Source organism: Xenopus tropicalis, chromosome 5 (assembly GCF_000004195.4).
Source record: "Xenopus tropicalis strain Nigerian chromosome 5, UCB_Xtro_10.0, whole genome shotgun sequence".
Taxonomy (NCBI): domain Eukaryota; kingdom Metazoa; phylum Chordata; class Amphibia; order Anura; family Pipidae; genus Xenopus; species Xenopus tropicalis.
The window spans coordinates 111,869,404-111,895,108 of NC_030681.2; the positions used below are offsets into that span (position 1 = coordinate 111,869,404).

General features: G+C 38.5%; 1 protein-coding gene across 1 annotated transcript; it reads right to left on the reverse strand.

Annotated features, from left to right (window-relative positions):
• Positions 1–17: 17 nt before the first annotated feature.
• skil (SKI-like proto-oncogene) lies at positions 18–24,818 on the reverse strand. The gene is made up of 7 exons (XM_002931546.5): positions 24,425–24,818; positions 20,781–22,393; positions 12,892–12,986; positions 11,049–11,290; positions 9,166–9,326; positions 7,713–7,937; positions 18–6,521 (listed from the first exon to the last, which is right to left on the reverse strand). The coding sequence occupies exons 2-7, from the start codon at positions 21,825–21,827 to the stop codon at positions 6,360–6,362; spliced, it is 1,932 nt and encodes a 643-aa protein (XP_002931592.1). The 5' UTR covers positions 21,828–22,393; positions 24,425–24,818; the 3' UTR covers positions 18–6,359.
• Positions 24,819–25,705: the final 887 nt, after the last annotated feature.

Below are 25,705 nucleotides of genomic sequence, written 5' to 3' on the forward strand. Positions count from 1 at the left end.
AAAAAGAAACATCAAGATATTTTAGTCACAATCTTATTTTTATTAAGGTTTAATCCACCATTGGAATTCATTATGTACAAGGAATGACAATGGAAAACAGCACAAAAATACATTTTGAGGTATAAGCAGAAAGCACAGTATGTAATGTTGCAATACAGATTCTTCCACTTTGTGTAAACTGATTGACCAGAGAAATTTTGTTTTTCATTTTTCTTTCTTTTTTTTTTCCAAACCATATAAAACACCTGTTATTTTCTTGTGAGGTAGGACAGTTTTGAATCATGTAATTCACAATCACAGTTACTTATAGCATTAACTGTACATCACTGGAAAATAGTATAAAACTGAGAAATCAAAACAGAATTGCCACGTGAATGGTTTCACAGTTTTAAACATTTGCCAATTGTGACTAAACAACATGAGTTTTTACACATGCTCGCTATTCAGTATTTCACATTGTATCATGCAACAAATAATTTGCAGAATATGCATGAAAACCTAAGATAGCTTTCTTTTGCCAAAAATAATCAGCATTTCTCTCTTCAGAAACAGCAGCGTGCTGAAATAGATCTCTTTTCTAACAGGCATACACATTAAAAGAATACATGGCCCACAAGTACTCATTTGTGCGCATTAATAAATGCAGGGGTACTAACTACGTGTGCAAATTTGCATAAAATTGCAGATTACATAGGAGTTAAATGTAGGGAAGCAGCAGTATACATTGTAATGTGTCCTGTGACAGCAAAGCAAACTATAGTCATTCTTGCATCCAGCTAATATATTGCACCTCCAGTTTTAGCATCATAATAGTCACTTATTGGATGCAGATTCCATAGAGAAAAATCATTACAAAATGATATTAATACATTTATAATATTGCAATTAAAATCCTTAGTTGAAAAAAAAAAAAAAAATGAATATACAGATTGTATCCTATTTTTATGTATTATGGCTTCAAATATGATTAATGCAGATGCTTTATTGTACAGAAAGCTTAGGTGACACAGGCCTACAGACTATTTTACATAATGCTTTATAAAAATCTTTTGTTTCTGTAGCCAGGCTATCTATTAAAATGAGATGTAAAAACACCCCCCAAAAAATTCCCAATATTTTTGCAAACTAGTAGTTAAAAAGTATTTGGATCATGATGTAGAGATTTCCATAGGATGATGTACCCTTGGGTTTTGCCTATGAAGCTAGCCCGGGAGGCTCTAATTAGGGCTTGTTCACTGTAATTCTTTGGTCACAAGTCAGATGTGCCAGTAACAAGTGAGGTTAGTATAGCCAGCACTAGCTGCTAGGATTAAGCAGTCACAGCAATAGAGTTCCCAGCTGAGCAGGCATACAAATACATGGCAAGCCCTAAAGTACAAGGGGGCTCCTTTAGGAGGAATTCAAAAGGAGGTGACTGCATCAGGTAGGTTTGGCAGTCTCTCCTTCCTTTAAAAAACACTTATTATTACAGGGGCTGATTTAAGATCATGGGGTGCAGCACTAAATGCAATGTCATATATACATTTGTTTACATTTATTCATTACACTACTGCTGTGCCTGCTATGGGGCATAAAGCAAAAGGTGCTCCAAGCAGAAGGGAAATCTGTACCCAACACCTGCCTTTCCCAAGCAGTACCCCTTCACCATTGCCACCATTAATAATAAATTCAGCAAGCACAGCAGTTCAGATATAAGGAATGTTGCATGACTGACAGCAATCATAAAGCTGCTGCTGGCTACAACTTTCCTAACTGTGTTATAAGCACTGATGCACTAACGAGAATCACAATGTGAACAAGCCCTTACTCAGAAACAAAGAATCAAATACATGCTAATTAGTTTCACCAATGGAGTGTAACTAACTAGCACTACAAAACCCCCCGCACTGACTTACTGATATTGACCATGAACTCATCTGAGTTCATTTCTGAGTTGAAATGAAAAAACTATTTTTATGTAAGTTTGTAATGTTAATGACAGATTGGATAATTAACCTATAAGAAGTATGGCGTAAATGTGCACAAGCACAAAAAGAGGTAGCAAGTGATTTTCTCTACAATAATTTGCGCCGACTTGCATGCTTATTTGGGTTACAAACAATGGGCACAAATTAAGATTCAACCATTTTCACTTTTTCCTTTTGCACAATCACTAATCTGTACACATTCTCAAGGATGTCTTACGTCCTGCGGGCATTCTAGCTTTACTTGCATCATAGCAAAGGAATATTCTAAGTTTTGCTAAACAAGTCTGTACAAGTTAATACAGAAAGTCTTCTATGCACTTGCTATATTGCAAGTTACCTAGCAAGGATTTTATTGCCCTTTGCCTATTGCAACAAGTCCCAAAAAAACGCAAAGCGGGTTTATTTTGCCTCGATAGCAAGTAATCTTTGGAACATCAATGGATGCAAACCTGAAATAATAAAAGGTACCTAAGCTATATAAGAGATGGGATATAGTCGCAACTAATAGATCCCATGCAGCAATAAAGGGATGGGTGATAGCGCACTTTTGCACAGCAGGAACAAGGAGGTTAAAACATTTAGAACAGACGGTGACACAGAAACAAAACAATGACACAGCTATCTGTGTGACTATACATGGAGCTCTGTATGCGCAGGAAAAGAAATATCATTAGTATGAACTAAACTAACAACCTAATTGTCACAGTGAAAACTACATGGACTTCTCTATATGCATTTTTCTTTTGTAAAATTTCAATCAATAATTTCTGTCATTGCTTAAATACATCATATAAATATTAAAAATCCAAGCACAGTCAGTGTGCTTACTCCATAATTAGTGTTCCTTCTAAAGACTATTGCAAGTGCAGAAAAAATACAAAAGCAAGCAACTTTATAAATAGAATGAAAATATAAAAAAAATCTTTCATTTTTTTTTTTTTTTATTATTTTTTGTGGAATAAGTTTATGTTGTGAAAAATGGAGATTTTGAAAGGAGCAGCTTTGTGTAGAAGACACCACCGTATGAGCATCTTTGTGATGCAAAGTGTGCACAATAGTGATGGAGTGACACATGGTACAATAACAGCTATGGTCACTCACTGAGTCACTAGTATTACAGTGTGTTGTACCCATCGCAGGCACACAAATAGGTCATCAAAGTAAATCAATATTAAGGGTTGTAATCCTACAAGAAGAAGAATTGTTACAGCATCTAATTACACAAAGCTCGCTGCTGTCTTTATAATATTACAAGCATTACAGGCTATATTTAAAGGACCATGCAAAGCAGTTTTCCTTTCAGATATTTGGCATAAGTGCTGGCGAATAATCATACTAAAGCAGCGATTCTTATTATGAAACAAACAATCAGAGGTGGCACAAAAATAGGAAACGATATTTCCAGAATACCAGCAACCACATGACTGCCTAACTGCAGGCCATTTTATTCTCCCAGAATCTCCTAAAAGCAGTAAAACCCTTAAGTGCTCCAGAGCTTCTGCTTCAGAGCAGTCTATCTTTTTCCACATAATTGTCCAGTTAGCCTGGGCATCATGTATTTAGAAGTCAAATTTTGATAAAAGGGGTAGAGCACACCTGAGATCATTGCTAAATAGTTGTTGCAACAATGACAGCAACAGTTCATTTGTACTGACTTCAGTAAATTGAATTTATCTTTTGCTTCGTTTTGCCTGTTTGGGATTTAGATAAAGAGTAAGAAAAGCTAAGCATTGTTAACATAGAGTTTTAAAGCTGTCATAGCTGATCATAAATTCCAATGCAATATGCTAAATGCTCACAAAGACTGTATGGAATCTGTACATATTTTATAGCTATGCTATGGCTAAACCCCACCTACACCCCAATTTTTGTAATCTATCTTAACCCACAGCTGACATTCATTTCCAATTGTAAAAAAATAGGAAGTTTTATAAACTATTTTTTATTACTCTTTATATACCTTTTTTGAATTATTTTTGTAGCTTTGTGGGGCTTATGATTTGGACGTCAATGCACTTGAAAGTGCTTAGCTCCTGCATCCCTGAGAAATATTCGTCTTTAATGCACTGCAGCTGAGTTTAGAAGGTTTTCATTTTCCCACACATACACAGTGCCTTATTGCCATCACAGCTCAATTGTAAGGGCTAGCCTACGTCTTCACAAATTAAACACTGTGATGTGAGGTTAGTGTAAAAATTTTCATTTAGAATTTACCAACAAACAGTACAACAAATCTAGTTATTTAGAATTTGTGAACAATCAGCTAAACACAAAAGTAACTGTGTAAGTCTTTCGGCCACCTTGCGCTGTCTTTGAACAATCCATCCTCTGTCACAAATTTATTGGTGAATAGAGATTTGACCAAAAAACAAATATATCTTAATCACATTAAAATGTAATTGTTGATTTGTTTCAGATCACCTAAGGATGTCCAGTTGCTTTTAAATAAAAACAACCTATACATTAGGTTTACTATTTGGCTGCTGTAAGTGAGGCAAAGTGGGAACACGTAAAGTGGACCACAGATGACTGAAAAACTCCAATAATCACCAATATATATATATATTTAGACAAATAGTTTAGGAAAACAATCCGAGGGCCTTTACAAGAAGATTTACATTACCTCTTAATTCAGCTAGATGCTGCAATTTCATAAGCAAAATCTTCTGCCTTCAAAACAAATTTACTGATAAAACTCTGCACCAGTACAGAAAAAAAATTTAACAAAAACATCTCACTTTTTCACTACAATACAATATATTCATGCTGTAGCAAATACACCACGAAACAATAAAGGAAGTACCGTCTTTTTAAGTGGCTTGTAAAACATGTATCATCTGATTGTTACAAGATCAATTAATGCATGATTTGTGAAGCTTTTCAAGCAAGGCGAAGCTAGGCTTTACAATATATACAAGTTTACATAAGCATTACTCAGTGAAATTATGGCACTGTTAACTATTGTTTTAGGAAGCTATCTTTAAAAAATATGAATGTGAAATAAATGCTATATAAATTAATTTATATGATAAATATTTAAGTATTAGAATAATTCAGTATTTACACGGAGGAAACATACAACAGAAACAATAATAAATAAACAGAACAAAACATTAATGGTATGTATTACTGTTATTCAGGGAACACTGACATTGGAACACAATCTCTCTCCATATGTGCAATGACCTGACTGTATCAGAAATGAGAGAAAAAGAGCTTTATATGCAGTATTTCAGGTTTATGATATGATTGAACAAGTTGAGGCAGAATTATTGATAAGGCAGAAATAGAAGATATAGAAAGTGTGTGCCAAAACTGCATTGTCTTTAGTGTGTATATATGTATTGCACAATTTTAGCCCCCAGGGGTATCAGCTCTGATAATAAAATGGTTTTCTATCTGTGGTAGGAACAAGGTTAATTATGCCTAAGAGAAAGACATATTATGAATGCTTAGTCAGTTGTCCTGAAGGGCAGTTTTAGAATCCCTTGTTTTCTAGATAATTACATAATCCACTAGGTACCAGTGAGATATGGATAGCTGGCTACTAACTCTGCCTGTCAATAAAAAATAGTACATGCAAATTATGTGCCATTCTGCACATAACTTCTGCCAATTACCTTTTATTTCTTAGTTGCAATGGTGGATTTCAGATCAAGAAAAAAATAAATAAAAACAAGTACAATTGCATAATATGACAGGGCTGGTCCTCAGTTCAACCCCAAACTGCTTTTGCAGTCAATGTCAAGCTGGAAATACATCACTATTTTCAAATTTCCTTTAACAAATATACATATTATATATACTGTATATATATATATATAAAAAGGGCAAATTGAAGATAAATGGCAAATGATATTAGAAACAGGTTGCTTCCTAATTTTAAAATTCTATATGCTCTCAAGCGGTTTTGAAGCAACCGCTTATATCTCTTATGGCAAATATAGCTCGGCATTTTTACAATATATCTATCACTTTAAGAATAACACATTCTTAACAATATCCAGTAGCTTGGCTCTTTAACACAGTTGGGGTGGGGGAACAAGTGTTAGCAGCATCAATATGGTCTTTTCACATCAGTGAAGTTGTTTGGCAACTGCCATATAGGTGGAGCCAGAAAGTGCAGACACTTGCTGCACTGATAAGATTATAAATCTCATTCAAATCTAAAAATAAAAAGTGAAAAACAGTTTGGTCTTAAAAAAGGAAAGCACCCAGCCAGACATTACTGGTGAGACCTTAGTTTAGAAGGTATTACAGACCACACAGACATATGAAGAATGTTTCATATGGCAGGGAATCACACGAGCCAAAACATGCCACACTGTTCTCCCCATATTAAGTAAATAAACCCTGTTTGAAGTGTAATGTTTTGTCTGGGAGCTGCTTAGTCTACTCTCCATCCCCACTTTTTGCAGATTTCAATATCTGAAGCTTTAGCTCTTTAATCATCATCTCCAGCTTTTCTCTTGCTTCTCGTTCACGCCGTAGCTCATCCTGAAGCTCTCGCCTGTCCGCTTCAGCTTGGTCTAACCTCTGCCGTAGTTCTGTCAACTGTACCAACAGAAGTATAACAAACACAGCTTAGAAGTGTAAACTATATGTAGTTTAGAAACTACATGTAACGCAAAGGAAGAAATTGTAAACCACTGATCACTGGACTTTTTACTTTTCTGAAAAAGTCTGCCTTTTTTGGGCACCTTACAAAAATGTTGTCACTCAAACCACAGCTGATACTTCGAACTGAAAAATGCATGTTACTCAGACTGAAATTGGTTTGGGGTTAAAAATACATAGATTATGAATAAACTAAACTGCAAATATTCCACAGCCATTGACCACTAGTATTTAAGTATCCAACTGGACTGATCAACCAGAACTGTGCTAGCTGGCGACCTTTTATGTGCCACCTCTGTTAACCACCTTACTGAAGTCATAACATCTTGTGTGCAATAGCCCACAGATCAGTGTTAAAGCATAAGTAAGCCTTTTTGTTTTAAAATTGATAAAATGACACTACAAAAATTACATACTTCTCTCTCTACAGTGAGTCTCATACTATTTCTGAGATAGGTGTTGAGCCATGCTGCAAAAGCCAATCACTTCCTCATTTAGTGCAAGGCTTCACACCCATTAGTATACTAAGCCTACCCATCTGGTATTCCTGTTGTTGTAATCCAACTGGTTTGGCCATAGGGCCAAACAATCTGATTAGCCCAATAGGTGGGCATATCAGGGGGAAATGTGAACACCATAATTTCCCCTAAGTTAAATGCAATAAGGTTACATATCCTATATAAGTTTAGCAACTGAAGTGGTAGATCCTGAAAAGATAATTTCACTAAAGCTGGCCATACATGTACGATGTATTGTGATATCCTTGGGGGACCTACAACAGAAGTCTCTATTGTATGATTGTACAAACATTTCATGTTCAGAACATCCACCGATTTGTATTTTTAGGGCTTTATTCTCCAATTTCAGTCTGAATGTTAGTTTCAGATCGTTGCATTTAAATGTATGATCGATATCCAAACGTTAGTCAGAAGAAGACTAAAATCTGAATGTGTATGGCCACCTTAAAAGTCAAACACTGATCTGGGCACCCCTGATCTATACCATATACTAAAGACACAAACTACATATGGCTGACTCTGCTACCAAATCTTGAGATCAGGTACATTTCTTCCATTAAGTCATATAACCACATCACAAAAATAATATACTTGTTATCAAATCTCTCACCTGGTTTGCATATTGTGTTTCTTTGTCTCTGTCTGTGTTCAAATCACATGAGCACTTCTGTTTTTTAACTTGCTTCAGCTTTTCTTCCAAATCTCGCTGCTCATCATATAATTCCTCCATTTTTTGCATGTGCTCATTCTGCAAGGATTCAAACTCTTTCTGCAAGTTCTGTTGCTCCACAGTTAGGTCCTTCATAGTTTTGGAATTGCTTAGTAGTTCAACTTCCTGCAAAAACCAGTATGTTATTCTTGTGTCCTTGGCCTAGATTATTACTGTATAAGTAACTGAGCTACTTCTGCCTTTAGTAGGGGCACTGTGACTCAACTACAATCAATGTTAGGAATGTACCCTACGGAGTATTATCAAAATATGAGTTATGCAGTCTAGCAGTAAGCAGCTTGTTTGTGCCCCCATATGAAAGGTGAGGATGTTTTTGAGCGGCTGAGTCTTATTTATTATGATGGAATCTTGAAATTTATGGAAGACCAACACAAGCATTATGGGGTTCTAGTCAGTCCAGAATACAAATGCTGTAAAAGCACAAAGGGATGATTTCAGAAATAATAACGGTTATTCATTTGGCTCACATCACAAGGCTAAAAATTTACTGATGAAATGGACCCTAGTTTGTATGTCAATGTGATAGGAATCATAGACTTTAAAGCTCTACTGGGAGATGAAGTCACCTGAATGATGTGCAATCTTTGTAAAGCACCAGCATAACATGTTAGCACTATATAAACAGCATACAAAATATATACATGGCAATGTCACAAGTACCCAAAAGATACTGTGATAATTACAGTTAGGTATACCAGCCCAAGCAGGAAAGTCTGGATTACTCTATAGATCTGGTGTGTTTAAATACTTCCAAACTTAACTAAGGGAAGGTAGGATTTTCACTGCCCTTACAGGTATAATAACAATGAAACTATTTCTTAATTTTATGCTACCTTGATAATCCTGTCTAATATCCATAGATATTTGTCAATTTGCTAATACGACATGTTGGAACATTAAATCTGCCTATGTTGGTATCATTTTGGCTTTCAATGGAAAACCTGAAAGGTGGCCATGAGGCTCCTGCTACATGGGGTGGATTCCTGTCCTGTATTTATCTGCCCCTACACTTCAAAATACCTATTGATGTACCTGCGGCAGATTTTGGTGCGTAATTGCATACCCAAGTAGTTATGTGTCGAAATCTGCTCATTGTACCTGCACCAGGCTGAGCCTAAAGCATAGGGACCCTTGTATGGTATATATTCTTTCTGCCCAATCTTTATGACACATGTATAAGTCACTGATTGACCTAAGTTCACCAATCTGGGTAAACATTTATTAAAGATTACACCCATTAATTATTTTTACCAATAATAATTTTAAGTGTTAAACAAATGTCTTAGGTTGTATCCATGAGAAAATCTGTAACTTGAAGTGACACCTTACATACCATTTGAATTTGCTGTTTTTTCTGCAGAATGTAATTCAGTTTCTCTTGCTGTTTCAAGAATGTTTTTACAACTTCTTCCATTATTTGGCTTTTGTCATCCACACAGAGAATATCCTTATTACAAGCAGATTCATGCTTTTCCCCATCCACTGTATTGGGCTCTGTAAAATAAAAAGCTTATCACTGAAACCAAAGATAAAGAAAGAAATGGGAACAGAAGAATACGAGAACATACCTTATAAGATAATATAGCATTCTAACTGATTTAACTACCTAATAAAAAAAACCTGCAAAAATGTCACCTCTGTGCAAATCAAAATTAGCATAAAGCTAAACATTTTAACGCTATTTTGCTTCTCTGAATATTATTTCAAACTGAAAATGACAATATAAGAACTCCCATCACATTTATCTTTAATCTCCTTAAAGAGCAAGGAAAGGCTTCTACTAAAGCCCTTAATATATTGTAGAGCCCCCTTGCCTGTAACAGATCGCAAACTTATTTTTTTAAAAATAATCCTCCCTTGTCCCAAAATGTGCCTTCAAACATTCCTCTCTTTGCACTCTGTGGTGGCCGCCATGTTGGATTTTCACCCGGCTCCCCCAGCATCGTCCCTGCACAACCAAACCCCCCCCCCCCGCAACCTAACACCCCCAACCCGCAGCGCCAATGACCAAAAGCAGTAGTTTTAAAACTGTGCTCCAGTCGACTTTCTGAATAGTCCCATTATTCTTACTAACATGTATTTATAAAGCGCCAAGATATTATACAACTCTGTACAATAAATGGGTGCATATGCTGAACATTCAGATTAAACACAAAAATATAACCAATACAAGAGTTAAAGAGGGCTCTGCCATAGTACTCCAGAAACATACAGGCGGGTTAACTGGTTCCTTATGAAACTGCCACTATTGTGGGTGAATGTGATAGTAACCATAGATTGTGAGCTCCACTGGGGTGATTGCACTGGGGTGATTGCATCATTTCTGTAAAGCACTGCAGAAATGTGTATGCACTATATTAATACCAGATAATTAATAATATTGCTTTCATACAAGTGCGGTGCTCTTCCTAACATTTCTTTCACATTTACCGCTAGTCCCTGCTAATAAAAATCAAAACCAGAGTATGATGCTACCACAACCACTGTATAGGGCAGACTCATGTATTTATCCAGATCATTGATTCCCTATGAATCAAAATACTGAAGGCCCTTCCCTCATCTCAGCTTTCATCTCCATATCTCCATATACACCACTTTGCAGTTCCTTATCCTTCAAAAGTGTCTTCAGCCTGCCAATATTCTGTGAAGACCCACCTGTTGAAGGTTTCCAACTGTGGAGCTTATCCCACCTACCAAGGATGGGCAGCTGGGAAGTCAGGCTGAATGCTGTCCTCAGACCCAACCTGAAGGACAACTAATTTAAGCCTTGCAGTGAACACTTCTTTGCTGTTCTAGATATTCTTGCAACAACAGTGTGTTATAAGGTAATGGGGCCCCTAACTAAATGCTGAACCAACTAAAAGGGACTTGATCCTAAACAACACTGTTTTAAAGGAATAGAAAAGTTAGAGTCACCGGCCATTTTGTTGGCAACGCTATTACCTATTCACTTACCTTTTATGCTGAGCCAAGCAATCACTGGGTAAGTAGGGTAAGATTATGGCGGCCTACTCTGCTCAATACTACCCCTGGCTAGTGCATTTTTCGTAGAAAAGACCCAGACTGGGGTTAGAGTTAAGCGATTAGTCACATTTAAAGTGTCCTTCGAAAGATAATAATATTCCTTTGCTTAAACTTCTTTAAGTAGCTGATGTTGTTTTTCAGTAGAACATGTGAATCAAAGAGGAGGCCAGAAAACTTGCACATTTTACTTACGTTTAATATTACTGGTCTTTATGTCTGGTTTCAAATCCACCCTCTCTTGTTCCTCTATGGAAAGCTCAGGGTATGAGGTAACAGATTTATGTTTGCCACTCCTAGCCTGCTTCTCTAGCTCCACAGAGGGTTTGCTGGGTGCAACCTCTTTTCTTCCTATTTTTGCTTCCTTGCACTGTGATACAGTAGCTGTGAGGGATACATTCGGCGCCACAACCTTATCATACATGTAGAGATAGTAGCTGAAAAGGAATATTTAACAAGTTTGTGAAAAAAAAAACATTAAATCAGAACTGGCTGTACAATGTACCTTGCTGCTTTTTTTGCCAAGAATTGTAAAACATGCACAAAAACTATTTGCCCTTAGTTATGAGACCAAATTTTATAAGCAATACATTTGGCTTATGACTCCTTTTATAGCTGTCAATCCGGGCAGCTCAGCGAGAGAAAAGTACATTAAATATGGCAAGTGCAGTTGCTGAGAAATGAAAGGTGCTATTTCACATTGCAACATATAAATGAGTTACAACTAAGTGATAGATCATGTATTTAACACATTCCCAACTAATTTTAGCAGATGTTACATAACATGCAATTTCAATAGTTTTTACAAAATTCTACCTTGCCAGAATATGACTGCATTGAATTTTTTTCTACATTCTAGGACTGTCTTAATAAAATGTGTGAGAGATGCAATAAAAAAAGATCATTGTTTGGTGTATTTTCCACCAGTGTTAAAGGTGAGGTACAAGTAGCATCAAGTAAAATGCCAGGTTTTGCAGCAGGTACTGCTGTGTTCAAGTTACTGGCTTAGGAAAAGCCAAATTAATAGGTCCCTGGAGTGAATAGTAGGAAAGTAGGAAAGACCTTCCATTTCAAACTCTGTTTTCAGTTGGTCAGCTGTAGGTAGCTTCCTGATTAGGCTGCAGGTGAGCATCAAATAAAAGGCCTGTGGGATTACACAGTAAGGCTGATGCCACACGTGGGTATTCTCGGCAAGCCGAAAAAAGTTTGCTGAGAATATGCCCCACTACTGTACACCTACCCTACCTTGTGCCTGCACCCGAATTAATGAAATACGATAGGGTACAGGCACATGTAACCGCTATCCACCAAAAAACGCAAGACTTCGTATCTTTTACGGATATCGGCTACATGTGCCTGCCCCCGAGCGTATTTCATTCATTCAGGTGCAGGTACAGGTAGGAGCATATGGCGGTATTTTCGGTAAGCGATTCTCGGCTTGCCGAAAATATACGCCATACGCTCAGTGTGGCATCAGCCTAAGGGTTGAGTTGGAGGTTTGTTCTTGACTCAGAGTAGGTCACTCTCACAGTGCAGGAAGGCTGCCTGCCTGCCTGAGTTAGGAAATCCCAGAGGAGCTGGGGGTGCCTCCTGCCACTGTGAGGAGCAGAGGGAGTCGTGACCAGGCGTATGAGAACAGAGAAAAGTTAGCAAGTCTTAAGGTGAAGCCTGAGTGTTCACATGTGAGTCACTGTGGATGTGTGAAAGTCATTGGGGATGGTGAAAAACCCCGTAAAGGTTCCAGAGTATGGAAGTTACCCTGGAAGGTGAGAACCCTGAAGGGACAAATCATAATCATGAACTGTATGTTCATGAACTGTGTTCCTAGGAGCTTTATTACGGAGAATTTGCCCTAAATAAAGCTGTGTTTTGCCTGAAGAAGTGGTGTCCCTGTCTCTATGCTCCAAATCCTCTGCTTACCTGCCTACCATAGCTAATTTCCCCCAAAAATTACGTGTACAGGTAGTCAGCATGTCACGTATGATTAGCATCCATCCAATAGTATATGCTTTACAAATACACTGATGTAAAATATTACCTAGGGTGCAACAAATGTGGTCTACTGGTGGGATCATCTTCTTGCTTTATGACTGGGTACCAAGACGGTAATTCCAGAGTCTGTATATGCTCCCCCTGCAAAGAAAAAGAACACTCATTTTTTTATAATATATATTATTCTATAAAAAAAGGTTTTCACATCAATTGTGACTACTGCAGGAGTTCCACGCCACCATCTTTTTCTTTCTAAATATTCTCTCAGTTCTGGTCCAGATGCACATGCACTGTAGAGTTACATAGTGGACAAGTGCAAAGTTATGCACTTTGGTAGAAATAATATAAACGCAAACTATCTACTGAATGGTAGTGTGTTGGGGGTTTCCTTAATGGAGAAGGATCTAGGGGTTTTTGTAGATAACAAGATGTCTAATTCCAGGCAGTGTCATTCTGTGGCTACTAAAGCAAATAAAGTGCTGTCTTGTATAAAAAAGGGCATTGACTCAAGGGATGAAAACATAATTTTGCCTCTTTAAAGGTCTCTGATAATGCAGTGCAGTTTTGGGCTCCAGTCCTTAAGAAGGATATTAATGAGCTGGAGAGAGTGCAGAGACGTTCAACTAAACTGGTAAAGGGGATGGAAGATTTAAGCTATGAGGTTAGACTGTCGAGGCTGGGGTTGTTTTCTCTGGAAAAGAGGCGCTTGCGAGGGGACATGATTACTCTGTACAAGTACATTAGAGGGGATTATAGGCAGATAGGGGGTGTTCTTTTTTCCCATTAAAAAAATCAATGCATCAGAGGTCACCCCTTTAGATTAGAGGAACGAAGCTTCCATTTAAAGCAGCGTAGGTGGTTTTTCACGGTGAGGGCAGTGAGGTTGTGGAACAGCAGAATATCCAAGGCTATTGTGATACTAATATCTACAGTTAGTATTTGTGGTTGTATATATAGTTTATTTATGTGAGTGTATAAATTGGTAAGTATAGGTTGTGTGTGCTGAGTTTTCTTGGATGGGTTGAACTTGATGGACTCTGGTCTTTTTTCAACCCTATGTAACTATGTAACTATGTAAAAGCTAACCTGGGAAAGAAAAAGCCAGCTTTTCACTACTGCACACATGTACCCGGCACAGGGCCACAGAAAAGAATGAAATGGAAGAAGATCACATGACATGACATGAACTACTTCTGTCTTGTGTAAAAAAAAGTCCATAACTTCTAAAAATAAATATAATTTTTTTTAGATACTACTGTTGTAGGGATCAGGGATCAGTTCTTTACCCAGAATCCTGGGTTCGGTGCATCCCAAATCTTAAATCTATATCTATATATAAAAACACTGAGTTAAGATTTTGACTTTACTCCTTTAATGTATTTTGGGTGCCTATACTTCTGCCTTCGGACTTCCTCACTCAGAGAAATCCTTCATTCCCAAAGCCATAGTCTGCACAGTTCTCTGCTTTCTCCCCTCTCCTGCTCCCCCCTCCCATAATAATTCATAAATCTCTCTTTCCCCCCCACCCTTAGAAATGTGCAATCTGAGATATAAAGGCCATGATGCAAGCAGGAAGCTATGAAGACCAAGCTAAAATGGCAGCTGCTATCTTAAACAAATGGAGAAAGCTTCTAGGGCTGTTTACTCAGGTATGGTAATGCTTTCTGCAGAATAAATATAGCATTCTACGTGCGACTAATGTGGAAACTCATCTGGCCATGGCCTTATAAAACAGTACTTATTAAATTATGGAATGGAAACCATGCTGGAAATGCAAATAAACAAATCAAAGCAATCTGCATAAGGGATGTTGAATAAATAGAGGTATACACCCTCTTGTGATCAATGTCTAGAATGAGCCATGTACACTGCTGCACAATTTATGACAGCTGTTACAGAGACAACCAGATCTGATACTGCATAAATGCATGCCATGAACCTGATAATATACTAAAAAGAAAACAACAAACAGTGCTAAAAACTAGACCCTGCAGTGGCCCGCCATGTGGCACATTTATGATGAGAGGGCACAGGGCTAGGCAATAAAACTTTACCCATTAAAACACCACACACAAGGAACTTGCACATACTAGGGGGCCACTTCTGCCACCTGCCTACAATAAGAGTTTGTACCGGAGGAGTCCATAGTTGCTGTAAGTCACTGTATGTGAGTGTATAGATTGATAGGTGTGGGTTAGATGTGCTGGATTTACTTGGATGGGTTGAACTTGATGGACACAGGTCTTTTTTCAACCCTATGTAACTATGTAACTATGTAACTGGACAAATGTCTCCCAAAAGAATTTCAATTCAGAAATCTGATTGCTTTGGCAAAAAAAAAAAAATGAGGTTCTATGCATTTTATCTATGGAAAACCCTCAGATGATTCTTGTATACTTTATCAGCTTTGCTATCTGTATAATTACTTCTCGCCATGAAATCAGCAAAGCAGAGTTCAGAAAAGCCAAGGGATAAAAATGCTAGTTGCAAAGCAACATTTAAATTGTATACAAACATTCGTAAGCCTGCTTTCAAACATCACTTCATATAATTAGACGTGATTGACTGTGATACACAAGGCTTTACTAAGATTTACACAAAATGATATTTCAGATTGACTATTTGGATCTGTACCAAATTGCTAAATTAGCTTATTCTTATTGAAACATCAAATACAGGTATGGGATCCCTTATCGGGAAACCCATTATCCAGAAATTTCCGAATTACGAAAAGGCCATCTCCCATAGGCTCCATTATAAGCAAATAATTCTAATTTTTAAAAATGATTTCCTTTTTCTCTATAATAATAAAAAAAACGGAACCTTGTACTTGATTCCAACTAAGATATAATTAATTCTTATTGGAGGCAAAATAAGCCTATTGGGTTTATTCAATATTGAAATGATTTTTCATTTTGGAAAATCGTAGCGATGCGTATGCCATCCCACCAGCGATTTACATTCTTGCCGGTGGGGTGGCATTACAGGAAGATTAGTCACCCGCGGCGATGTGAAGATTTGTGGCAGGGCAACTAATCTCCGCATGTGCCACTGCCCTTAAGGTATGGAGATCCAAATTACAGAAACACTCTGGACAACAGGTCCCATACCTGTACTATTGCTGGGCATTCTTAGTTAGACAAATGGTAAACACACAGAGCTACTAGTAGCAGCTACTTGTCAGAGCTACCAACATACACAATGCTGATCATTAACTGTGTGTTTTAGTAGAGCCAATTCTCAGTATCGTTTATGGCAGGGTATTTTCAGGCGTTTAGTAGCCGTGACAAGAAGCTGATACTAGTAGCTCCGTGTGTCTTTGCCCAAACACTTGTTTCCAGTAAAAAATAACCACTTGAGTTTTTAATGGTCGAAATACACAAAGATTTTATTAATATCATATAAATGGATCACAATCTAGCTGCACCTGATGTTAACCATGAATGCATGGCTAACCGGGGAAGACATGGTTTACACTTCCGCAAGCCTTCTTATTCAATCTGAATTATCACTGTATCCAAGAATGTTGTCATCAATGCCAACTAAACGCCCCTCTACTAAGCCACACTGGCAACTGCCAGAGTGCCAAACCATCAGATTAATTTGATATAACCCACCTCAAGGTGGGTATATCAGGGAGAGATCCACTTGTTTGGCCCCCTAACCAAAGGAGTAGATCTTTCAGTGTATGGGCACCTTAACGGCCTTCCAATGGTACTTTTGGAAAAGAGACCCCAACATGGAGCATAATTCTCTGCTGTCTATTGCTTACAGAAGAACACAAAGGCACCAATACATAGGCCAATCTCCTGTGTTCTCTAACTGGTCAGTCCACAGGCCGAATGGATGGGAAGAGTACCTAGTATATGGATACAATTTGGGATTGGCAGGCTGCTATATGTGCATGTGTGTATGGCCATATTAGGAAAAGTTATTACACATACTATAACATGAACACGATTATTTAAAACAAGGTTCTATTTTAGAGATGAAATGCGCAAGAGGACTAAAGTAGTTATTCCAAGCCCAGAACAGTGTCCATATACATATATAAATAGGTCCAAACATCCTCAAAAGAAAGGAATTTTTTTCTATTATCTCCACTACACCAACCAGGGGAGAATTTTAGAGACTTCTATTGCAATGGTCTGTACAACATAGTCATCTTCAGTCTGTTTCTGGCATCAATAGGCAGCCTTATAGAGAACATTAACCTTCACTGTATGTGTAATCTAATGATAAAATGTAAAAAAATAAAATTATTTAACAGTTTCCCAAGTTACTATACAAATGTTTTTAAGTCTTGCAGAATCCGCCTTGTCTAGGCTTGCATATTCATCCTTTGCTGCCTGACTTCTATGGCACACAAGAGAACACTGGGATGGGAATAACTCTTGTTGCCATGTGACTTTGTTGTGTGTTCTAAAAAGATAACTTTTTTCCAGTCGTACTTTTAACAATCCGAAATTCATGCTTTGATAAATCTGCCCCTAAAACTTAACTAGAAGGCATTGGATCTAATACCCAGAATGCTTGGGACCTGGGTTTTTTTCATTTTTCATTCATGTAGCTTAGTTAAGATCAAGTTCAGGTACTATTTTATTATTAAACGTAACACAAAAAAATTTTAAGTAAAAAATCTATTCTACCCTGCCCACCATTTATTATTTCCAATACTTTATTAGAAAATACCTGCTAAAACTTGGCTTCCGGTTATTTGAAATATGGCGATATAGGGCAGAATCCACTATGCGACAATCGATTGATCGATCCTAGACCGACTCCTTCCTATACAGAAGGAAGGCTAGGATCGATCAATCAATTGTCGCATAGTGATTTTACTTCTGCATCGCCGTATCGCCCTATTTCAAATGACCGGAAGCCAAGTTTTAGCAGGTATTTTCTGATAAAGCATTCAAAATAATAAATGCTGTGCAGGATAGGGCAATTATTGGGGCAGGGTAGAATAGATTATTTACTTAAAAATTTTAAGTGTTACTTTTCCTTTAAAGAGAAATAAGAAATAATTTTAAAAATTAGAATAATTTGCTTAAAATTGAGTCTATGAGAGACGGCCTTTCTGTATTTTGGTGTTTTGTGGATAACAGATTTCTGGATAACGGTCCCCATACCTGTATAACACTATGATTTAGCAAAATCTTTGTTTAGCATGCGGATAACAATGCAAAATGTCATCAAAATGACATTTAAGACTGTCATACATGGATATTAAACAGGCATTAAGGATAGTTGCTCATCCACACCTCATTCATATGTTTCCATTTGTCTCCTCAATTCCTTTTGCAGTGATCTACTTTTCACACCACCCACAAACACTGCAATGTTACGCCTTAAACCTTTCTCTCTTGATGCTCTTTAGCTCTGGAATTCTTTTCCTGTATTGCTCTGTAGAAAAGTCAAAAGCCTACCTCTTGGACCACTTAGTAAATTAGCCCCCCCTTACTTAGATGTAAGCTGTGTGGTGCAGGGACCTCCATATTTTGACAAGTGGCATTTGATTATTGAAACTGCATATTTTTTTTATCTGTGGCACTGCCTGTACTAATAATGTATTGTAAAATATACAGGGTACAAGCATCACTATAAAAGACCTCTATTAATACATACACAATGTTCTGGCCCTGTCCTGAGCTGACAAACAATCAGGAATTGTCTCAAATCACTTCCCATTATCGTTTACGTTAATAATGATGCTAATAGCACCCTATATCAATTTTTGGTATTTAGTTGCTTACATGTGCCAGAATATTAGGAATAATTGTAAGTAACAAGATAATTCCTGGTATTATATTAATTTATATTTTATAAAAATAAAAATGCCAAACGCCCTAAAGACGAGAGAAATGAGAGGTGCAAGCGCCAATGCAGAAATAATGTAAAGGGCAGTGAAAACTGAAAGGGTTAGCAGATCAAAAGCAATTTCAGGATGCACATGTTTAAAGAGGCCAAAATGAACAGACATAAAAGAACTGTAATTTAACACAAGCATAAACAGGCAGACTCAGTTCAATGAAAAAGTTATCTTGGCACTTGGGCTTAGTCAGAAAAGTAACATGCTACTTCCTTTAATAGAAACCACCTTTATCACGGCCTAAAAAACAATATGTGCGCAGTACACAATATTATGAAAAATCTAGATGTTTATCTAAATATTGATCTGGCATATACACACTGTGATTGTAGTCTCCAATCTACTAATTTTCAACCAAACTGGCAGACTGACGCTCTGTGCAAGGGAGCAAAACAAGGCTATTTGCAGATCAATATGCACATGGAGTCAAACCGATATTGAACAGACCATGTGAAACCCCTTGTCTGCCAATGACTAAACCAGCCATGCATGAAGTATCAGGCAAATTTCCTGCCTAGGCCCCACTGTGTTTTATTTTCTAACTTAGGGCAGAATAACTGCATTTCCCAGTGTACACAAACCAGTCACAAATGCACTTGTTAAGCAATTAGATTGAACTAGCAGACCTTACAGTACATGGCCAACTTAACCTAATTTGTACCCTACCACATTAATTTACAATGCCAGTAAGTATTACAAACACAATTATTTTTATAGACCATTTTCACAAAAACATGCACTTATTACTTTGTAACAGTATACACTGGCAGATGTTCCCTTTTGCACCAATAAATATAAGTTCTGCTGATAATTTTATACACTAGGTGATGTGATGACCATCAGAACAAATTTACTAACATGCTGGAACCTACTCAATTTTGTGTGTATTCAACTGCTTGTGTGTTTGTAGTGTTCGCATTATAATAATGAGATTAATCAATGTTTTGTTTTAAAAAAAAAAGACAATAAAATACAGAAAAATAAAATACAGGTTTGCCTCCCATAAAAATGTGTTATCAGTGGGAACGGCCCATATGGTGAATATGGTGCAGTTATCACCCACAAAAAGATTGGAGAAATTTTAAGAGGGAATTGCATCCATGTAGCATACTTATAGGCAACGACAATTAATTATAACGAGGAGAGATTCACAATAAATAGTTTTGCATTTTGGTTGACAAAATTTGTTAGCCCATAAAGATTGTTACACTTGCCAGGCATGGGAACATCTGCTTATCTAGATAGTTGCCAAACAAGGGTATTCATGCAAAATTTAGCATCCCCAGTGGCAATATTGTCTGATCCAAATGTATGGTCCATGAGCCAATGACTGCATTACCCAGGGCCTCTGGATACCTTTTAAATAAAAAAATAATTTATATGACTTACAAACTGCAACAAAAAAAACTCCCATACTGTTTGCCCAAACCATTAATATAATGCATAGTCCTAGACTGGGGTTGGCAGCCCACTTCTCTGTATACTTGATAGCAGCCATTCACTTCACTGTGCTACTCTGCATTTTTTAACAATTTTGGCCAAATAGGGAAATACTGCGGAGTGTAGACAGTATGAGTTGGAAGCGGTTCCTCTGCATTCTATATATGATTTATACAAGTGTTGCTTTAAGTCAGTGATCCCCAAACTTTTTTACCTGTGAGACACATCTAAAGAGAGTTAGGGAGCAACAGAAGCTTAAAAATTGTTCCTTGGGGTGCCAAGTAAGGACTATGATTGGCTATTTGGTAGCCCCTATGTGGACTGGCAGCCTACATGAGGCTTCGTTTGGCAGTACACCTGTTTATGTAACCAAAAAAGGCACCTAATTTAAGGCTACTAGGAGCAAGTCCAAGGGTTTGCTGAGCAACATGTTGGTCACAAACCACTGGTTGGGGATAACTGCCTTAAGGGGTCATCACATAAATGGAACAAGGTATTCAGATGTATAAATAGTTATATAAACATTCAAAATGTATTGATTTTTTCTAATTGAGAACAGTTCTGCTCTCTGGGACCTAACTGGTTTTAAACACCTCCCAACAAAAACATAAAACTGGACTTACTTTTGGTTGAATCCTCTTCGGCTGATTTTTCTTATTGAATTTTTCTTTCATTTCCTTTAAGAGGGCATTCATCTTTTTACCTTCAGGTGTATCTAGATATTTTGGACTTAGATGAACATAGCAGTGCCATTTAGCAGAGTCAAAGCCCCAATGGCAGGTCCTTTTGTCAGGGGATCTGTGAGAGTGCATCACAAAGGTTTGTGTTGAGAACATCCCATAACATTCCAAACACTGAATGCATGGGGCATCTGGCTGAGAGAAAAGGTGAGGTGCAAATAAACCCTGGCACTTTCCTAAACAATCGTGCTCTACTTCAAAGGCACTACCAGTTTCCTTTAATTGAGCCAAAGAGTTTTTTGCAGGCAGCAAGCTTCCATTTTGTGGAAAAGTCTGTGGCCGCAAAAGGGCATTGCATAGTCTCTGAGCATCAGTCAGTGTGATCAAACCACAAGAGGGGGCATTAAATGGAAGTATGCCCAGAACCTTTAAAATGTGAAGCTGATCCGAAGTACACCGTGAGCAATATATATACATTTCATCGCAGACAATGTTGATTTGCTGGAGTGAGAAGTCCCGCAGAACGGAATTTAAGACTTGTGGGAGGCAAAGTCTTTTTTCCCCTCCTACCATAAAACAAGAAATAGATTCCCCTTCAAGTTCAGTCTGTGTAAGCTCTGTTGAACTGTCTGAAGGAATAAAAAGGGGTCCTGGGTGAATCTGAGGGGAAGGAAGAGGTAAAAACACGGTCGGTGACATGTTTTCATGGGAGAACCGTGCTGAAAATGCTGCTGGTCCACCCAACGAACTTCGACTGCTCAGATTAAACTGTGCCAAAGTGTGTTTCAATCCTGGGTTTAGGTCAGAGGAACCACAGAGGGACACACTGCTCGCACAGGAGCTGTCAGTACTCTCCGCAGCAGATGGTTCTTTATAATCATCTATTTCCATCTTTATTGTAATTACCTTCTTGGCAACATTAGGAACCTCAATACTGATATCCATTTCTTTAGCAAGCTTTTTTAGTGGAGGGCTACCATCGTCACCCATGTTTTGATTAGTTTGTGATTAAAAATCTATACAAAAAAACTATAAAACAAGTGATAACTCAACCTCTAGGAGGCAACATTCCAGCAATCATGTAACATAATGAATCCACCGATTCCTTCTAGCTCTGAAAATGTTGAGTTACATCTTTTAACTCTTTTATGTATACACTATATCTATATATTTCTGTGATGGGTTTAAATATCTCCAACTATAATAAAATAAAAATGATGAAAATTATTTTTTCAAGCTGCTCATAAAAAAGAAAGGAGTGCTATGTGCATAGAATTTTTCCAAAGTGCGCATATAATATTACTTTTACTGAAACTTGCAACAGCATGAACTGGAATTCTAATTGATATATTGCAATGTATGCTGCAAAATAGAAATTATCTCAAAACAAACACATCAGAATGAAGCTGTTTGGTAGCACGAGCATTAAATGGCGACAGTCCTTCCAGCAATGTTTTTTCCAGGACCCACTTAACAGAGCATCATATAAAGGCATATCCAGGAATGAACAGCAAGCAAGCAGCTTCTGGCTGTAGATCAACAACCTAACAGTGAATCTGTGAGACAAAGAGAAAAAAAAATCAAGAAAAAGCAATATAATCAAGGTCAAATGACAGATGCATGTATCTTCTTTAAAGGTACAAATAATTGTGTTTATAGAAATGTCAGCAAAAAAAAACCACAATACAGAACACAATAATGCCATTTATGGGCAAATGCATCGGCAAGACAAAAATGTATCATTCTGCTAATAACAGAAGGTCATCTTGCTATGCTTTTTGTTAGTCTTTGAAATTATTCCAGGCATATTAATTTATATGCCAAACCTTTTTTTCCCCCTCTAATCTAACCCATGCACAGCATTACCATGCGTGCTGCATAATCGATTTCAGACACACAATAAAGATCCATCCAATAGGAAACAGAAAACGTGACAGTAGGTTTAAGCACATGTGAATAATGGGGGAAATGGGAGCTGATGTTTTCATGCAAAAAATATTAAGTGAAAATCTGAATGTAGCAGCAACCAGTTCACTGCAGTCCAGCAGGAGGCTGATAACTGCTATGGATGCTGATGGCAAAACCCCAGGAGCTTCCTCCTCCAGCCTGCCTGACTGTAAACATCACCTTGCTCTGCACTTCCCCCTCAAGGCATTTAACCCTCTGCATTGGATATCAAGGAAACCTACCCATGGTGGGTTTCTAAAGCATAATGAATGAATGAATAATTATGAGCATCTGGTCACGGCTGCCCCCTCCTCCTGCTCATGCTGGAATCCCAAATTTATTAAAATTGAAAAAAAAAAAAGAGAAAATCTGATTGATTCTTGGTGTATTAAATCACCTTGAGAGCCAAATATGTGTTTTACCACTAAATTTGGGACTTCCTAAATGAAGCTGACCACAGAAGAAATGCATCCATATAACAAAAGGCTTCATAATATGCATATTATTACCATTACATCCTCACCCCGCAGAAGTATCTAAACATGGTAATACAAAACACAAAGAACCTATCTTCGCCCTTTTAAATTAAGTGATTTGTTAAAATACAGAGTATGGGTTAGACTGAACAGCACCAGTACTGATGTTCTTAGTCATTTCATGTTCAAGTCAAGGGGAGTTGGCAATTTTTGGTGCTTTTCACCCAGCTGAAAAGAACCCAGTGTGTCATCAGCTTAAATGTCAATGTCACACAATAAGAACAAGGCTATTCTATAGCTTGTACAATTGTCTGTGTTCCATTACGTAAAATATAAATATAGACAAAACATTTCTGGGAAAACATCCATAAAATAATGACAGTAAAACATAACCAAAAATGTTGCCATCTTTTAATCTGATAACCAAAACTCTGCGGTTAATAGCTACATTGTTTGAACCATAAGTGCAGCTGCTGGAGTGTGACCTAACAGAGGGTCAATGCAAATTCAAACAAAATCAGTATTTTATACAGACAAGCGAAAACAACATGGGAACCCCCACTGCAACGAGGCACTAAACGATGCGTGCGAGTGTAATGTGAAATGTGAGTTAACAGAAGATACCACCATTGCCTATTCGCTGACACTCCCACTACCCTCGTCCAGCTTTATACCAGGGTATTTAAATACAAACTGCTTCAGCTAAAAGATATAGGAAACTGTCATTGACAACAGGGTTATTGCCTTGTACAGATATGCCCTGACCACTAACAATTCTGCCAATATATCCAGGAATGTTGGCCCACCAGCTGTTGTTCAGCTACACTACCCACAATGCCCCAGCCTCTTGGCTGTCTGGACATGAAGTTCACCAATAGTTGTAAAGCTAAAGGCAGGGGACGCTAGAGGACAAGGTGAGTTGCACCCCAAAACCAGCAGTGGGGCCTCCCACACAATTGGCTTCTCTTTGCCAACTGCCAATAGCCCTAATGGCACCACTTTCTTTAATACCAATGCAAAAGCTCAAGCTATTTGCCAGTGCCACAAATGAGCCACCCCTGATATTGCCAGTGCCACAGCAGAGCCCAGCAGCCAATACCTGTAGTGCCACCTGCCTTCTCACTGGCAGTAGCCATCAGGGCAAACAGAAAGCAGCAATGTTACCTGCACTAGCACCCGTTCCACCCAGCCCAGGGCAGGTGCAGGGCAGCCGTGACTGCTGTCCCCTAGTAACCTCCAGGGCAATCCTGCATCCTCTCTTCAACGGAGGGGCACTCAGCCTAAGCTCACGGAAACGATGCGGCCCGGGATAGCCTTTGTCTATGTAGCTGGCTCAGGGGAAATGTCTGTTCCTTTGGTCCCGGTCCTTCTCCAGCTCGGTGCCAGCCAGGCTCCCCTCCCTTCGGTACACAGCTCGTCACGTCACTGCTGCACACGGGCCGCCTCCCTCCTGCTGTCTGTCGGCTCTGTCTGCGGGGCTCCGGGGCGCTGGGGGCGGTGACGTCAGTGAGAGGGGGAGGAGTGGGGGGGGGGGGGTGAGCAGAGGGCAGACGCGCTCGTCACGTGATGTGCGTGTGTGGAGAATTCGAGTAATGTTAGTCTGTGTGTATGTAGTGTGTGTGGGCGGGTTTCACTACATGCATGTGTATGTCTGCCGAGTGCGTAAGCTGCACCTCGCACACGCTGAGAATTCTTCATCTGTATCTGCTCAGACTGTGCGTCCCCGTAGCTTGTTGCTACCAGACCCCAACCAAGGGTATCGGGGGGCTGATGTCCAGCAGCCGGGGGCCCCTTTAGTAAAGAGTGTTTTTTTTTTTATCAACCTTTTGTAAATGTTGCGCAAGTTGATGAGGGAAGATAGTGGAGCCCATTAGTTGTGCCGCTTGTGCCTTGCATAGGCATAGTTAGGGGCAGCCGGGGAAGTAAGGAGAAGCCTGCTTATTGTATTTACCTCTACAGGCTCCTGGCTCTGCATACTGTATTCATTTCTAACTAAGGTATCCCACCTTACAAATGCGCCTTGTAGTTACCAGTACTTGGTGGGTCTGTTCCAATAGTTCATCTGGTTTAATTTGCTCCATAGTAAAGGCTGCAATACACGTTAGGGGTTTTTCTTCCTAACAACCAATTGTAGTGAGATCCTACAAATCCATGAAATTATCGGAAGGTTGGTGGGCACCAGTTGTGCAGCCAGCGATTTTTCATCTGACGTGTCAGAAAATTGATTGGGCAGGTCTGAAAATTTTCGTTGTTCAAGCTAAATGCCACACCATGCGTATGGTGTATATATTTTCGGCAAGCCAAAAAACGCTTGCCGGAAGTAAGCGCCATATGCTCCTACCTGTGCCTGCACCTGAATGAATGGTATACGCTCGGGTGCAGGCAGGTGTAGCCGATATCCACATAAATACGCGAGAGTATGCAAAGTCTTGCGTTTATAGGCAG

What these genes read in the sequence shown, in the direction of transcription:
- skil (XM_002931546.5), bottom strand. Translation starts at nt 21,827, where the DNA reads ATGGGTGACGATGGTAGCCCTCCACTAAAAAAGCTTGCTAAAGAAATG. An exon ending in CGAAGAGGATTCAACCAAAA is followed by an intron (nt 12,987 to 20,780) that starts GTAAGTCCAGTT and finishes TTTTCTTTGCAG; the next exon opens with GGGGAGCATATACAGACTCT. An exon ending in AAAAACAGCAAATTCAAATG is followed by an intron (nt 7,938 to 9,165) that starts GTATGTAAGGTG and finishes TGGTTTTTGCAG; the next exon opens with GAAGTTGAACTACTAAGCAA.